Raw genomic sequence first — 17,285 nt, forward strand, 5'->3', positions numbered from 1 at the left:
TCAGATAGCGGCTTCTGCTAATCACTGATCAGTTGTTCTCAGGAAAAAGAAAGGACTGGGAGCCCCTCTGTTTTCTTTGAGGTGGCAAGTGCTTGGAGCAGCGACCTGCTCTGACCCTGGGACAGCGGGGAGCTGCCCCTGCCTGGCACTGGTGGAGGCATGGTGGTGGCAGCGCCAGGCACCTGGCCAGAGGCTTGAGGAAGGGAGGCTATGGAGCCCCAGCACCTGAGGATGTCGGGCAGAGTCTCCCCTGCCCTGGAAAAGAGCAGCAGCATTGGGCAGACAGGCGAGACGAAAGCTGGGGCACAGCCGTCCGACAGCATCAGTGTCCAGGGTGTCTCCTACACCATCAGGTAGGGCTGGGGAGGGCAGTACGGAGGGCCCCTGCCTGCCAAGAGCTGCTCCAACCCCAGGGACTGCGGGAAGTGGGGCTGGCACTGGCGGTCTGTGGGTTTGGCTTCAGCCCAGTCCAGGAGGAGGGATGTTTCCAGGCTGCCCACCTCATGGCACTGGGGCGTCTGCCACAGGGGCAGAGCGCATGGCCTGAGGGAGGCACAGCCGGCCTGTCCTCTGGAGGGCTCACCCGTTCTCCTTCAGATGTCTCTGAAGGACATGTGTTAGAGAAGATTTCCAAAGATTGTGCCCTTTCCCACTGCCAGAAGGATAACATAGGCTCTGAGAAAAGGACCAGGTGGATTAGTGGCTGACAGACACCGTCCGCAAATAAAACCACAGCTCATGTTTGCCCCTTTGGTTGTAGTCCAAAAGCCTCTTAGCAATTATTTTGAAAAATCTGTTCGGACCTCATTTTATCTTCCAGATAATGCTGAAATGGTTTATAGCAGGTAGCTATAAACCATTCACTTGCTTTATGCTAGATTTTAAAATATTCTCTATTTAATTTTTATCGATGTTTTTTTTCCAAGAGAGCGTGTTGGCCCATGGTGGAACTTTTCTTTATATTGGAAAAAATGGACCCGGCAAATACTTAAGGATGTTTCGTTTCACATAGAGAGTGGCCAGATTATGGGGATTTTAGGAAATTCTGGTAAGTTGTTCCAGAACTTTGAAAGAAATAATATTGGAGTTAATACTGGTTATTTTCATAGTGATATGAATGTGACTGAGATCTGCGTTTTAAATAATGAAATTGCAGCTAATTTTAACTTCTGCTTTGTAAAACTGTGGTGCTTGGTTTTCAGAGTTCAATCTTCTGTCATCTAACTAACAATTATAACTTTAGTAACAGATAAGGTTACTTCTAAAGTCAAATGTTCACACAAAGTGTGAATTTGTGTGAATTAAGTGCTAACTTACATTCCCGGTTTCCCATTTTTTTCACCTTAAATAGCTGCATATTCAGGACTATTATTTTAATGTTATTGAGAAAAAAAGCCTTGCTTCTTTTCATATGTCTCCATTCAAATCACGCTACCACTCTTGGAATCATAACATTCATCTCATCACATGATTAATTTCTTTTGTTTGAAAGGATCTGGGAAAACAACACTTCTGGATGCAATATCAGGAAGACTGACACATAAAGACAACTTCTTTGGTGAAGTGTATGTGAATGGACGTCAGCTGAAGAAGGAACAGTTTAGAGATTGCTTCTCTTATGTACCACAGGTTGATTTCTACATTTATTTTTTGTGTACTGTGCTTCCTTTCATGTAAAGAAAGTTCCTCGTGTAATAGAGTAATGTAGTCTGACTGTGATTATACTAGTAAACTTGGGACAAATCAGTTAATAAACTGTATGTATTAATTAAACTTGCATGAGAGGGGACAAGATATTAAATTACTACAGAACTAACTGCTTCTTTTTCTTCACTTTTTTTTTCAGAGTGACTTTTTGTTAAGCTTTCTCACCATACAAGAGTCTTTGACATACACAGCTTTGCTAACTCTTAAGAAATGCTCCAACAACTTCATCAAAAAGAAGGTCTGTATTTTATCGTCTTCCTCCAGAAAGGTAGACATGATGTCATGTAATGCTTTCACCAGCAGCACTTTCCATCCATGGCTGTGTTTTATGTTTATGGGGTTTTGTAATCCTCATTCTGCAAATGGGGAGAAATCCTTATGCTGAGGAGTAGGACTCAAGCTTTCTGGTGCTCCCCACCTCTGCAAGAGGCTTGTGCTGACACCCCAGGGAATCACCATTATGCTGGGACAAAACCCTCCACCCAAAGCTGCAGCAGTTACTGCTGCAGGAGATGCTGATGTTGTTATTGAGGTCAGTTCCCTTTTCCCAGCTGGAAAACCCAGTTCTCTGGGGTGTTTAGAGCCATGTGTACTGGCAAGACTCATGGACAGCAGAAGTGATTTTGACACTATTCTGGCTCCTGTAGGACATCTCTCATCAACCAGAACAACTCCAAAAAGCACTGGTCTACTAAGCCCCCTACAAGCTATTTTCTTGATAAAATAGGTATGTTTCAGATTTATTTAAAGGACTCTTTTGAAAGTAAAGATTGGATATTCCTGACCAAAGGCTCTTGTTCTCTGTCTCTTCTCTTCACTGATCTTCCACTCAGTATTTTATACTTCCTTAGGGTGGATATGCCTTCCTGCTCCCCAATTTTGGAAGCCAGACTAGCACATTATGCTTCATACCTTAACTTCTAGTCCCACCTCTGAACTCTTCATCTCTTAATGTCAACTGAAGCAAAAATTTACTTATTTCAGAATACATGAAAATAAAATTTTAAAAGGTAATTTAAATAATATATTAAAAATAATCAAATAGAAATGAGGCCATATACTTTCTAACTAGAATGGAGCAAGCAGGATATTGGGAAAGCTATATTTTAAAATTATGTCTTTTTCTTCCCTGCTTTTTACCACTCCACACAGGTATCTGAGTTGGACTGTGTTTAGTCTATTAAAATTGTAATTATTTTTCAGGTAGATGCAGTCATGACTGAGCTGAGTCTCAGCCACATGGCTGACAAAATAATTGGAAGCCATAATACTGGAGGAATTTCTGGGGGTGAGAGGCGTCGGGTATCAGTTGCAGCCCAGCTATTACAAGATCCCAGTAAGTACCACTGCACAGATTTTTAAAATAAAGCTGTGTAACTTTGTGCTCCTACCATAGGCTTCCATAAACCACTTTAAAATACAAAAGCATTTACATCCTGTAATTCAGCAAAAGCTACTCTTGTAATAACAGAAAAGGATAGAGTAGTAACCAAGGTCTACCATTAATCTGTTAACTGATCTTGGAAAGCAGACAATGAAAAATCTTAGGGATTGAGCATAGGTTTAGACTTGCATTTATCCATTTTAAGTCTTTCTTGGCTCACTCTTCCCAAATGTTGGTTGTGGCCCATTAATTTGTAGGTTTTGAGCACATTAGAGCCATATATATGCAAGCACTGAGCCTTGCAGTGGAGTGCCTGCCATTGAGCTATTGTATGCATGAGGACCACGTATGTTCCAGAGCCAAAAAAATTCCACTGAGTGAAAATGAAAGCAGAATGACTATAGAAGGATTATCCATGGGGAAAAATCACTGTAAATTTAGTCAATTTTGAGATAGTTTCTTGAATTTGCCAGGATCTTATGGAGTAAATGTACAACAGGCATTTGTTGGATGCTGGAATTATTGTAGCAATGCAGATATGCTAGAACTGCATATCAGGCAGGAAGGAGCACTTAAGTAGTAAAGTAAGATGTATCACTGCTTCTTATGACTCCTGGGGAGTTCATTGGGTGTAGTTATGGCTCAGTAAGTCACTAAACTCTATAGTAAACACTATAGTAATTCTGTGTAGATAAACCTATAGTGAGAGTTTTTCTCCCTTCTTACCCTGATTAAGGCTGGACTGCCCTCTTCTGTGCTATGTCTCATCTATATAAAAATAGTGGATTTGACTATAAGTTTTTCCCTTTCGTGTGCAATAAAATAATGAAGGAAATGCAGTAATCCCCTCCAGCTCCCATCTAGGGAATTAGAAATGCTGTATTTTAACAACTCTTGATTTGTTCATGATAAATTATGTGTATATATGTAGATTTAATTGAGATTATAACTTCTTGCTGATTTTACGGTTATATTTACATTTACATACATGGTGAAATTTATCATTATTCTTAGAAGCGGATGTATACATCAATTCTATTTTGGTAATTTTCAGATTTTTCCTGAATTTAGAAAAAAATGATTATGCTTTGGTCCTGCAGTAGTTTTTTATGTCCTCATTCCTGGTCATTGTAACTGAACCACTGGAACTAACTTAAACTGAAAGATCACATCATGGTGATCTATGCATACTCTGCTTTACGTGTGGAACTTCACATGTAAAGTAATTTCTATATTATTTGCTCCTTTTAAAGACAGAAGCTGTAGGACTTTCTCCTCATTTACCTGAATTTTAAAGCTATTCCTTGTCATTTGACAGAGGTCATGCTACTTGATGAGCCAACGACAGGGCTGGACTGCCTGACTGCAAACCAGCTTGTCTCGCTTCTCTCAGAGCTTGCACACAGAGACAGGATTGTCATTCTTACAATTCATCAGCCTCGCTCAGAACTCTTCAGGGTAAATGATATCTACTCGCTATTGGCTTTTTTTTTAACACCTAGGTTCTTTTCAGGACAGAAGTACAAGATCCAGTATAGTTGCCTCCATAGGGTCTCCTCCTTCCCCTTGCATAAATACAGGCTTATCTTGAAGTTTACAACTCTGGCCTTCTACCAGTCATGGAGCACTTTGGGACACATATTGCCCTGTGAAAATAGTATGCACACTGACTGTGTACCTAACTTTTGTGTTATACAACTAGCCAAATCAAAAAACTTGGCTGGGAGAAGCCATGTCAAGGGATGTGGGTGCACCTTGGTTGTGTGGTGGGGCTGGCCTGCCTTGCAGAGCTTGTACTGTGGAGAGCGTTTCTCCCTTCCCATCACTGTTTCTTGCTTTGCTCTTCTGACACATCCACCACCTCCATGTGAATGCAAGAAACCTCTTCCCTGGCTGACTGAATGGAAGTGGTTGTGGAGCCAGAGGGGAGTAACAGTGCTTTTCTGGACTGAAAGCAGTCCTGGTGCCTTGAGAACATGGATTGATCATAGCTGGTGGGAGCCTTGCCCTGGCAAATGTTCATCCAAAGAGCAGTGCTGTTGAAGTCCTTAAGCACTTCAGGATAATCTTGCCAACAATTTGGGGATTTTGGGGCTATTAAGCACCAAAGGAGGTCATCAGTAAGTGAAGGTGTATTAGAAGTGAAGTCATAAAGCCCCAGCACCTGTTTCTGTTTGTGGATTACCTCTCTGTGCTGCTGTTGCTGACAGATTTGAGAAGCACTAGTTTTACAAGCTTAAAGATGTGTCATTTTACATAACTGCCGAAAGGAGTGAAAGAAAGGACAAACTTCCTTTGAGAGAAATATACTAAGGAAGTTTGAATGTGTCAAAATTATTTTTCCTGTCAAAGCATTTCTATTACCAAGACAGTAGCTGTACTCAAGAATTAATGCATTTCTCAGTACTTATTGCTAATATATTAATTTGTCTCTGACAGTTATTTGACAAAATAGCCATCATGAGCTTTGGAGAAATGGTTTTCTGTGGGAACCCTATGGAAATGATCACATTTTTTAGTGACTGTGGCTATTCTTGTCCTGAACAATCAAATCCTTTTGACTTCTATGGTAAGTTTGTCTCAGTTGTTTTAGTAAAACAATTTGTTTTATTCACCAAATTAAGTTTTTCCAGAGGTAGAAATGTGTTTGAATTCTTCCCCAACTCTGTAATTATATTCAACTCAGAGAGAGGGCTAGGCTGACTCCATAAAATGGCCAAGTTTGCAGTAGGCCTGAAACACAGCAGAAAGGAGTAAACTACCAATAGAAAAGGAATCTCAACTTCATGAAACCTGTGGATTCCTGATGGCATTTCTTTATGGCTGTTCACTGGATGATGGAAAAAGAATTTGATCCCAAAACTATGGGAAGTCTCATGCTCTTATGGACTCTGTGATGCCAAGCAATAGGAAACACTTGTTGCATGGAGGAAAGGATGTAGAATAAATATGGGATGACTTGAAGCATCAGTTTCCAGAGATTCTGAGTTTGAGGTTTCCCAAAATTTGGGGAGTTGCTAATACCAGGGTGAACTACTGGAACAGAGCATATGGATGCATCAGGAGTTGATGATAGCAAGCTGCTAGCATAAGCTGAAGAGTACTGTGTTATCAATTCAGGATGAAAAAAAGGGTCATTATGAGACTGTGGAAATGAGGCTTGGTTTTGCTGCAGGACATCCATGTGCTTGCTCCATACAGGTACACATTTGAAGATAATGTGTACGTGTGTGTATGTGTGCATTTATGTGTACACATGTATATACGTGCATATAACTCTGTTGTTAAAGCTTATTTCTGACAGTACCAGCTGAGCACTAACCAGGGAATTTGACCAATCCAAAAAGCTGCATTCAGAGGAGGCAGTGTTTTCCTGTTGTCTAGATGGCATCCTAAACTCAGTGAGAAGAGAGGATGGTTGTTGACATAAAGCTAAATGGGATGAAGCTGAAAATACTGGTATGACAGTGAGGATAATTTTGCCTTCATGAATTTGAATAGTCTTGAAAAGCACAGATGATTTGAGATTTAGACCCACTTTTAAAAAAGCTTGGTGAAGAGAGTACTGCATTCTTTGAATGTCAACCTTTGAATGTGACAAGAAAGGGAAAAAATACAGTTTAGAGCAAAGAATCATCAGAATATTTAGTCTTTGGAAAATTGGTAGTTTATATTTTTTATGCAATTTGATGTGAATGAAGGGACAGATTCTGATATCATTTACACCAGCAGAGGAAAATAAATCCTATGTATTGAGTGTGGATTATATTATTGAACTATCACATGTGTTTATAAAAAAAATACTAATGCATGGTAGACAATAGCTATTTGGTCTAGTTGGTTGTCGGTGCTATAATTCTTTTAAAGCAGCCCTGGTTGCCATTTATTTCCTGTGTCACTTCCAGCAAGTCACACTGGCCAAATTTTAAAAAGTGTTTGTGTGTTTCAGATGTTCATATTTGCAAAAGTGAAGACTTCATTTTGGATATGTTTACTATTAAAGACAATTCTGATAAATTCTAGCTTTTAGAACACCAGGGAACTATTAGTAAGCTTAGTTCAGGTTTTGAGAACAGATCAAGAATCTTGGACAAGGTCTCCTTTTCTCTTGTTGAATTTGTATTTTAAAGTTGAACAAACATTGCAACACTGAAATCTAAGGATGAGAGAAACCTTAGGAATAAATAAACAATGAAGATATCTTACCAGATGTAGAAGAGTAATTTAAAATTCCATAAGAACAAATATTCCTGAGAACAACAATCCAGTTTTTGAAACCTTAGCTAATTCATTGCTATTAGGGAAAAGGGACATTTCTAAGGCATTTTAGCACAATTGCTGAATCTGCATTTGTGAACATAGAACACACAAAGTTCCCATCTGCCAATGAAAGAATTACCGGTGTTAGGAATATGTTTAGGTGGATTTATTAGAAAGGAACGTTAACTCTGTGAAGTATCTACCTTTCCTAAGTTCCGTGGCAGTCAGTAATATTTCCTTCAGCTTGGGCTGAGCCTGCTTGGGGAATTTTGCCTGCTGAACATCCTCTAACTTCGTATTAAAAGAGAAGCATGTCTGCAAAGGAGGTAGGTGAAGCCCAACAATGCAGCTACAGCTTTGAGCTCTGCAGGGAGAAGGCTAAAGGTCTGACCAGCACACCACTCAGGCCTTGCATTTCCAGATCAAGGCCTTGAACTGCAGGGTCCTACAGAGGCCACGAAACACAGATTTGTTGTGGCTGCACAGTAATTCATTCATGCTGCACCTAACAGAAGGGAGGAGTAAAAGAAACCTTGAATACTTTCAATGGATCTTTTCTTCTTTGCAGATTTTAGGATGGAGGCAAAGATTAATTAGTTGCAAGTGGAGAAAGATAGGAAGGGAAAGTGATGTGTATATGTAGTAAAAGCTTTGTAAATTTGCAGTGGATCTGACATCTGTGGACACCCGAAGCAAGGAACGTGAACTCGAAACCTACAGTAGGGTTCAGGAAATTATATCATCCTACAAAAACTCAGAGATTTTTGGCAAAGTACTGACAACCATTGAAAAAACAAAGTATATGAAAGATCTGCCACCAATACCACTCAAAAATAAAGACTCACCCAGTGCCTTTTACCAAATATGGGTTCTTTTACGGTAAGACTTTTTTTCCCCTTTTTTGAAGAAATTTTTTTTTCTTTTCTACTAATCTTTCAGGTCCCATCCACACTTCCCCACTGCCCCATATATAAATGCACTTTCTTGGTTGTTTTCATCTCCCACTATACTTGTCCCTGTCTTTTTTAATGTATTAACTTTTTGTGGGCACTGTCTGTATAAGATTTTTTCAAAGCTAAATACCCTACCAACATGTGGTCAGTCGTAGCTAACAAGTATATTGTTGCTGTTTTGTTTCATTGTCAGGAGGACAACAAGAAACTTCTCCAGAGACAAGACAGGCATTATTATGCGTCTCCTCCAGAATCTGTTGTTTAGCTTGTTTATAGCCTTTTTCCTTCTTAGACTAAAGAATGACCTGGTTAAAGGAGCTGTGCAGGACCGCGTGGGGCTTGTCTACCAGTGCGTGAGTGCCTCGCCCTACACAGGGATGCTCAATGCTGTTGCCCTTTGTGAGTTTCTGTCCTGTGTTATGTGCAGCAGCAGGTATTGCTGCCACCATCTCATAAATTGGAAAACGTATTTTTTTGAAGATAGTAGTTTAAAGGATCTTCACGGTTTTAGGCAATGTCAGAGTTGATAGAGAAGCACAAAATTCAATGGAATTCAAAGGAATATGCCTTGGTCCCTGCCTCTCCCTTTTACAGCTGGCTTGTGCATGGAGGGTTTATTCTAAATTGTGCAAAAGACCTTAATTTACCTGTGTGTAGCATTATAAAGGCAGGACAAAGTCTTCATCTAGCTAACATCCTAAGTGAGATCAAAACCAAACACATGAAAAGGATGGAAGTACAAAACTGCTTTGACAACAATTAACCATAATAGGGTTTATGAGCATTATGTGATGATTACACTTTTTTAGAGGGTGTTTCTCTTACAACTGCCATACTGAGAGCAACAGTAGTTTCTATTTACAGCCCTACTCATGTAGGGAATATACACTGCTGTCATCACCTTGAAATCAGAGTACCTCGATGAATTATCCGGTGGCAATGGGATTTCTCATGTCTTTAATTTGTATGTGCAAAAAAGATAAGGCTGTCCTGCACGTTGCCGAGTTAGGCCTCTTTCATTAGGCTTACCAATGTTTACAATGTGAAGGGAGCACGTTTGGCATTTATAGTGGGGGGAAAAGTGATCAGAGTGGTTGAGGCTGAATGTTTCCGATATATTCTCAAGCTTGTCTCTGTACTTCGGGTCATTTTTGCTAGCAACAAGTCTTGCTCTTTCTATTTAATGGTAATTTAATTTATTTTTTATATATTTAATCCAGTCACACCTTTACGCGCTATCAGTGACCAAGAAAGCAAAGATGGCTTGTATAAGAAGTGGCAAATGCTTTTAGCTTATATAGTACATTTCCTGCCCTTCAGTGTCATCAGCGTGGCAATTTTCAGCGTCTTTATATACTGGTAAGCACCTGTACTGTCTGTTGGATTGTCATTTTCTTTTTGTTACCAGTTTCAATTACCATGTCAGCAACAGGCCTCCTGGCATGGCTTCCTGCTATTGTCTCTCAGAATGATTTCAGAGAAAACTTAAGGAAAAATGACAGAAATTTAGCTCTACTCTTTCAGGCAGAGTTAAAAACACTTTCAGAGTAAGTAAGTTACCAGTTCTCTAGGTAACTTGGAAAGTTTTAATGGACCTGGGACAGTTATCATTCTTGTGTCATAGTGAAAGCAGGAAGCGTCATTTTACATTACATTTAGAAAAATAGGAAATAAAAGGAAAAAAAAGAAGTGAGAAAGTCAATCATAGGTATGTGACAGTAACAAAACTTCATATTTCCTGGGATATATGCAGTTTAGCTACAGCATATGAAAGTGATAAAATCTGGATCCTTCTCTTACACCCTTCAGAAAAAGGCACCCTAGTGGATTTCTGATGAGTGTTTGATTATAAAGCTTCCCTTTTTTCCCCCCACTACATTAATTTCATTGCATCATTGTGAAGTAGTATCACCCTCAGAATGGGGTGATGAGGTGGTTCATCTGCTTGTTGCCTTATCTACCATATAGATCTGCTCTTCTTCACTTCTGTTCCATCGATTTCTCACCTGTAACCAAATAGCAAAGTACTAAAGATCAATTTCTGCCCTCCAATATTTTTCTTTCCTAATTATGAAAGGAGAGATGTCTGGTGCACTAAAGTTTGTTTTCCTGGAACAGTTGCAATCACATGGCAATCTATAGTAAAATATATAAAAATGGTGAGCAGGCCTTGTTTGAAAACATGGATGCATGTTCTCTGGTTAGCTGTTGGAAAATGGTAAGTGGATAGACCCTTGTAAAGGAACTGAAGTGCAGGAGCTATTGTACTGTAGCTGTGCATGTTAGTGCTCTTCCTCTGCAACAAGACGCCCTTAGGCAATTTGAAAATGGATGGAGTACAACTGCACCAAATCGCTTGGACTATTGAGTCAGAACTTCTGCACAGGGACCTAGTCTGCCATGGGAATTTTGCAATAGCTTTTTCCCCCCATATATTAAAACTCAGGAAAAAAAAAGAAAGACTATTCTTGTCTTCCTTCTGGTCTGTAGCAGGTAATGAGGGGAAGTGCTCACTCAGCATTTACCTAATCCTTTCCATTTGGGATCTCGATAACTGTCAGCTCCTAGACGGAAAGACAAAAGCCCTGAGAGGAAGATTTGTGCTCCTCCAGATGTGAGAACTTGCATGTATGGGTAGGGTTTTTTCATAGTTTGGTATTAATATTAAAGTTAGCCACTTTTCCCTTTTTCCCCTTAGCTACCTGGGCTTTTATTTCTGCAAGCTGTCAGTGCTGCCTGCTTCAGACAGGGCTCCCTGAGAAGTCTTTTTTTCACAAACAAGCAGAAATTACTCTTCCTCCTGCTAAGTGCTGTTTGTGACTGCTAGTGAGCTGTTGGCTGAGAAAACAGCCATTTAGGAAGCACCTTTTCAGGCTCAGTGACATGATCACTACTTAACCAACAGGAAATTTTTATGGGCAGAGACTTTGCCCTTGTGCTTTGGCAGCCTCAAACACAACTAACAATAAATAGTGTGGTTCCAGTTAATGGATAATGTTTGCAGATATTAGCCTCCACATATCTTTCATATATTGCGGTTATTTGGAAGCCATTGGTGATGTGTCAAAGTGATTTCACAGTGCTCTTAGACCTCTTAGGGCAATCAGTTTCTCTGTGAAATTTTGACAGTTGTATCTGTGCAGGACTAAACTTTCCTGGATGGGCTAACTTTTTGAGAGGCTTTAACAGCCTCTGGCATGTGTTCCTATGAGTCATTTCTCACAGTTTGTTTTTGTAGGGTCAGGCAGTTGGGTCAGACAGACCCAAACTCTTACCTGATCAGACACAAAGCAGGTCTGGCTGAGATCAAATAGAGCCTCTTTTACAATCAAGTGAATGTACTGTGTGTATGCAGATTTTCCTAGCTAAAGATACTTCTGGGAAATGTTCTGACAGTTCACATCATGCTACTATTCTATTACTGTAATATTCTCTCTTTGAGCTGGATTTTTTTATTCTCTCTTTGATCTGGATTTTTTTATTCTCTCTTAGGCTTTCTTCTGTTCTATCCATACCCCAGATTTACTAGTCTGTATCTACATAGCTCTGTGTATAGTATTAAAGCAGCTCAGAGAAGGTGATTCTTTTACACTGGGACTTGGAAAGCTGTTTCTTCTGCATCAATCTGTGCTTAAAGGTTGTTAAATGCCTGCTAGCTCATTGAGTGTTTAACACTTGAAGAGTCAATGTTCATCTATCTATTTATAAGTTATTCTGGCATTATGACAAACACTACAGGAAAGCCTGGGAGAAAATTAATACTTCTACTTTAAGACTGTATTCAAACATGGTGGATAAAAAAAAAAGTTACAGGGCCTTGCATTGAGCAACAGGAAAAGAAAATTAAATGTGGAATTGCTGCTTGTTAGCTAAGCAAAGCATGCAGTCTGCACCTGGTGTAAGGCAATTTTGGTATGATATATTTTGGAAAAAGAGTATTAAGTCACCATGTAATAAAAGGTTTTGTCATCTGTCATATACACTATAAGGCTGAATTGAGCTTACCAAGCAATTGCTGGCCTTTTTTAACTTTTTAATCTTTAGTACAGATTGAGAGGACTCTTTCCCTTTGCTTAGATAGGGAAAAACTGGAAACAGCGTGTTCTATTAAAGAGTGCAGAAGTATGGAGGAAATTGCAATTATACGAATTACATGGGTGGCAAATTAATTAGCCTTCCTTTTAATTGATTATATCTATATTTACATTTGCATGCACAGTATCAGAAGTGCAAAATCCCATCTGTTATTTATCTGCATAAAAATGCTCTTTAACTATGTGACTTACATGAATAACTCTCATTGCAAAGACTCTAAAAGGAGAAGGATGTTAGTTTAAGGAATTGTAAAAGCCATGGTGGTTGTCTTGAAACAACATGGGTTTCTACAACAGTTAAGTCTTTGCATAACCCTCTTTAATCTAGTTGGAGGAAACCTAATATATCTGCACTTACATCACAATATTAAGTGCATGTCCTTTATGTTAAGATTTCAAACAACACATTAAGGATTAAGGCATAAACTGTTCACTTAAGGAGCTGTAACTGCAAAAAAACCCAAAACAGAGACAAAAATACTAAACTTTCCAAGTTTAGTACACAAACCTTGTTTTTTAAATGTTCTTTTGCTCATTTTTGTACAGGACTATAGGGTTGTATCCTGATGCTTCCAGATTTGGAATTTTCTTTGCTGCTATTCTAGCGTCTCATATAATTGGTGAACTACTAACACTAGTTATACTTGGCGTGGTTCAAAACCCAAATATAGTCCAAAGTGGAGCAGTGCTACTTAATTCAGCTGGTGTGATAGTGGGAACAGGACTAGTAAGGTAAGAAAAAACTTATTTTGTTATAGTGTTAGTGTTAAAATGAACTACCTAAAGAAGAGTTTTCTGAACATTCTATATTGCAGAAGTCCAATAATGCACAGGTAGTAATGGAAAGCAAGTGCAACTGTGCTCCTTCAGAGGTAGAACTACCTAATCTTGTTAGACCTTGTACTAAATACACAAACCAGACACTTAATATCTTTAGATATCAACAAAGATATTGAAGATTCCCCCACTTTTTGCAAATAAATTGAAGATAAAATGGAACAATTAATATCTATAAGCTCACCTGAATTCTTTCACTGAGGCTGACATTATGATGTGAAATGCTGTCCTCATTAAAGCAGCCTACCAAAAAAACCATTCCTACAGCTTTTAGTAACTGCTGAAACTTATCAGACACTAAACACTGATAATGATAGTTTAAAAAAACAGTTGTTCTCAACTATCTTACTAGTGTTATTCTCCAGTTAAGGCAGTAAATTTTTCAGTCACTTTTTCTACCTGTGCAGATTGAACTAAATGAAAATAATAAATAAAAAAGTAATATAGTAAATATTTGGGAAATTTGTGATCCACTTGCTCTATTACTGTGCAAATAAATGGTTTTGCATTGCAATTGCATGAAGTTTGAACAGTTTTCCCCTTGTAATTGTCAATAATGAAATTACTGGGGGTTTTTTGAGGAACTTAACCAGAGTAAATGTGTAATTGTCAAATGAAGTTTTCTTTATATGTGAGCAAGTAGGAGATGCTCACCTGAGTCCCTCCCAGTGAAAATGAAGAAAGCCTAATGATGTCAAGTTGTCCTTAAGAAAACCGTATGAGTCTTCACAATGTTGATAATGCTTTGTCTCTTCAAAGTAGATCCCAGCTAATACTTATCAAATAAAGTTAGGTTAATGTCTATTTTTTTGGTCCCTGACTAATTTCAGGAAGTTGTATGTTTACAGTGACAGGACAGTTATTCCTGCTACCATAGTCTAATGCCTTAATGATAACTTTTAAAAGCATTAGAATGGTTTTTAACCTTATTTTACAGTAGAGACAATGCTAATTAATATTTCAGATTAATCTTCATAGGCAGTGAAGGATGTTAAAAATAGCATTGAGACTTGGGTTGCTGGGCTTTATTCTGTTAATTGTTTTTTTTTTAATTATAAAATCTTGAAGTATTTTAGGTGCTGAAATTGCCCAGTCTTTCTAAATGTTTCTTCTCATTATTTTTGCTTCATTCTTGTTTTGTTATTATTGCTCCAGTGAATTGCTATTCAATGTTTTTTGGTTTTGAAGGTGGAGGGAGGGGTGGTGGTTTCTTACTTTGGAAGCAATACATTTTGGCAACTAAGGTTTATACTGGGTCTTTTCATTTTCAGTTTATCACTGCAGTGTGAACAGCAAACAACCATAGAATTATTTGTGACTGTCCATAAACATGTCAGGGCTGAATGTCATGACACTGTACCAAAGCCAGAGACAGCCTTCACGGTTGTCTTCTCACTTAGCTCTAAAAATGAACTTTATGTTTGAAAAACCTACAGGTACAGACAAGAACTGTTTCTGTCACAGGCTACAACCAATGATGAGAGCTTGTTTTCATTTGGGGGCTCTTGGAATTTAGCAAAAGCCAGTTTAACTTCTCTGTTTCTTTAAGGACCATCGAAGAAATGCCAACACCTTTTAAACTACTCGGTTTTCTTACCTTTCAAAAATACAGCAGCGAAATTCTTATAGTCAATGAATTTTATGGCTTAAACTTCACATGTGGTAAGTGTTCAAAAAAAGAAGTCCATTATAAATAATTTTAATGAGGTGTTGATGGTTATTTTCCTTCTACATAGGTGTATCTTGATAAAATAAAGATAACTTTTGAGGTGTTAAAAAATGCTTATTAATTACTAAAGACTATAATGCCTCATCAGCAAGCTAGACCAGAGTTTGATTCTTTTGTTTCAACCATTTCTCATTCTTTCACAGTTCTTCATCTTTCTCTTCTTCACCTGTTCTCTTATCCTGTGTTTGGGGGCATTTTGGAAATTAAGTTTGTAACAGGCTGTGAAGTTTTTCGGAGCAGTGTTACGCAAATAGAAGATTAATAGAATTGCACAATATAAGATCAAACATCAGTGCAGGGAGTACTGACACCTGACCAGATGTTTCTTTTAATAGTAGTGAGGCTTCAGTTCAAGTACTGAATAATACTAGTAATAGTAGTGAGTCTTCAGTACCATGTTACCATGGTACATATTGAGCAGCTTGGATCTGTCAAGCTGTGCTTTGCTGGTTGTGAGCAAGATAAGCAGCAAAACATTAGAATCAATCAGGTTGTCAGTGTTGGTGGCTAACATCCATTAGTGGGGGTAAAACTTACAGCTTTGGACCTATCCTAAGATATCTGGGGCTTTGTAGCCAGGTGTCTCTGCTCCTCTCCAAGGCTATATATTCTGTACCCATTAATCTCTCTTACCCTCTTTATTACAAGAGCACAAATAGCAACTGCTGGAAAATGAATCCATGACTTTGTTAGTACTAACAAACGGCTTGTTTTTAATGTGCCCTTCAGATAGCCACCATTTCTTGAATTTTGGAACCACTCAACACATCTGAAGGGTCTGTGTCTACCACATGGGGCACCTTGCTTCTTGAGGCCCTTCCAGATAATGTGTCTGAAAAGCCATAAATCTTTGTTTGGCGTAAACAAAAGACAGAGCTCCTAGTGACCCTTTGTTCTTCCCTTCAAAAAGTGTGGCAGGGATTAACTGCAGAAACATATGAGTTCTCTGTTCTTATTCCAAAGTGCTGACAAATACTGATGTGGGTATAGTTAATCATTGAAATTATATCAGGGCTGGGTGTATTAAATGCATGAGATAGACAATGAGGTCTGAGTTTTAATTTTACTGACTTATCTACTAAAGAAACGATTTTTTTCTTTTGACAGGTGGAGCCAACAGTTCCACTGCAAATAATGCTGCATGTATGTTCTCTCAAGGCACTCAGTTCATTGACAAAAACTTCCCTGGTGCCTTGTCTCGGTTCACAATCGATTTCCTAATACTCTATGCTTTTCTACCCGTACTTGCCATTATGGCACTTCTAAGCTTCAAAATAAGAGAAAGAATTATTGACAGGCAATAAAGAGGTAGGAGTTCCAACAATGTCTAAGGCTACACTTGTAACTTTATTATGGCCAAAGGCTTAAATTATTGGATTTTAGATAGTATTTAAGCGATTACACATTCACCTCATGTTTGTTTCCATCTTGAAAAACAATGTTCTCTTAAGAGTGTGACTGGCTTCCAGATATTGGTATTCCCACTCCTGTCCCAGATCAGCCATAATCAACAGTATTTCATGTTTTAAAGGACTTTTTGAATTTAATTTTGTTAGCTGTTGCTGGCAATTTCTAACAATGTAGCAATGGTGCTTTAATTTTTTCCTCATTATTTTGGGTTTTAACTAGGGTACAACTGCTAGTAAATCTCATTTCTAGGTTATATTTTAAGTCCCATGCTTTGTTTTGATACCATTTTAGGGATTTGTAGAAACGAAACAAACCAAATACGTGTAAAGACAGAATGAAGAAGTCACTCCACTTTAATCTTACACACACTATACAACCAATGAGTGCAGATCTTGAAGCAGTATCAAAGTTACCCAACATGTTTTTGCCTTGTGAATGATGGTAAATCAGTGAAGACAGTTATTTATATCTATTCCTTCTTTCAAGTTCTAAATCTTGTTTTGAAAGCAGTTTGTGAATTACTAGAAAACAAATTTGTTTAATAATGTTTTGGTTTTGTTTAATAAAATATCAATTAACTATGGAAAAACCATAAAAGTTGTTTGTCAGTTCTTGGAAGCAATGTCATTTTTGTCTTCGGAAATTATTCTTGTGGGCCTCTCAAAATTGAAAGCATAAGAGACACAGAATTCCTACATTTTGTAACTTATTTTCATGTTCAGTGAAGAAATTATTTTTTGCAGAGGGATTGCTAAAGATTTCTTCAAGTATATTTGTATCTTAAAATTCCATAATTACGTAATTAGTTTTCTATGGTAGTTTTGAGATGAGGCACTTCATAATGAAGAATTTTACATCCAATTCTCAAGGTAATGCAATATTTTCACTTAAGTGTGAGGCTAAGATTTTTT

General features: G+C 38.2%; 1 protein-coding gene across 3 annotated transcripts in view; it reads left to right on the forward strand.

Moving 5' to 3' along the window:
• The first annotated feature begins 29 nt into the window (after positions 1–29).
• The window catches only part of ABCG5 (ATP binding cassette subfamily G member 5), a 35,340-nt gene continuing 18,084 nt past the window's right edge, over positions 30–17,285 (forward strand). Inside the window, exons 1-13 of one of the 3 annotated variants that reach the window (XM_027682001.1) lie at positions 30–353; positions 927–1,048; positions 1,493–1,629; positions 1,847–1,945; positions 2,911–3,043; positions 4,410–4,549; positions 5,531–5,660; positions 8,017–8,230; positions 8,498–8,703; positions 9,525–9,663; positions 12,945–13,130; positions 14,785–14,897; positions 16,072–16,272. In XM_027682001.1, the coding sequence (XP_027537802.1) occupies positions 211–353; positions 927–1,048; positions 1,493–1,629; positions 1,847–1,945; positions 2,911–3,043; positions 4,410–4,549; positions 5,531–5,660; positions 8,017–8,230; positions 8,498–8,703; positions 9,525–9,663; positions 12,945–13,130; positions 14,785–14,897; positions 16,072–16,268 (1,959 nt within the window). In that variant the 5' untranslated portion in view covers positions 30–210 and the 3' untranslated portion in view covers positions 16,269–16,272. Of the gene's footprint in view, positions 354–619; positions 846–926; positions 1,049–1,492; positions 1,630–1,846; positions 1,946–2,910; positions 3,044–4,409; positions 4,550–5,530; positions 5,661–8,016; positions 8,231–8,497; positions 8,704–9,524; positions 9,664–12,944; positions 13,131–14,784; positions 14,898–16,071; positions 16,972–17,285 lie in introns of those variants that run through there. The other 2 variants (XM_027682000.1, XM_027682002.1) reach the window with 2 other exon arrangements.

This window comes from Neopelma chrysocephalum, unplaced genomic scaffold (assembly GCF_003984885.1).
Source record: "Neopelma chrysocephalum unplaced genomic scaffold, ASM398488v2 Primary Assembly neopelma1_61b, whole genome shotgun sequence".
In the NCBI taxonomy this organism is placed as follows: Eukaryota; Metazoa; Chordata; class Aves; order Passeriformes; family Pipridae; genus Neopelma; species Neopelma chrysocephalum.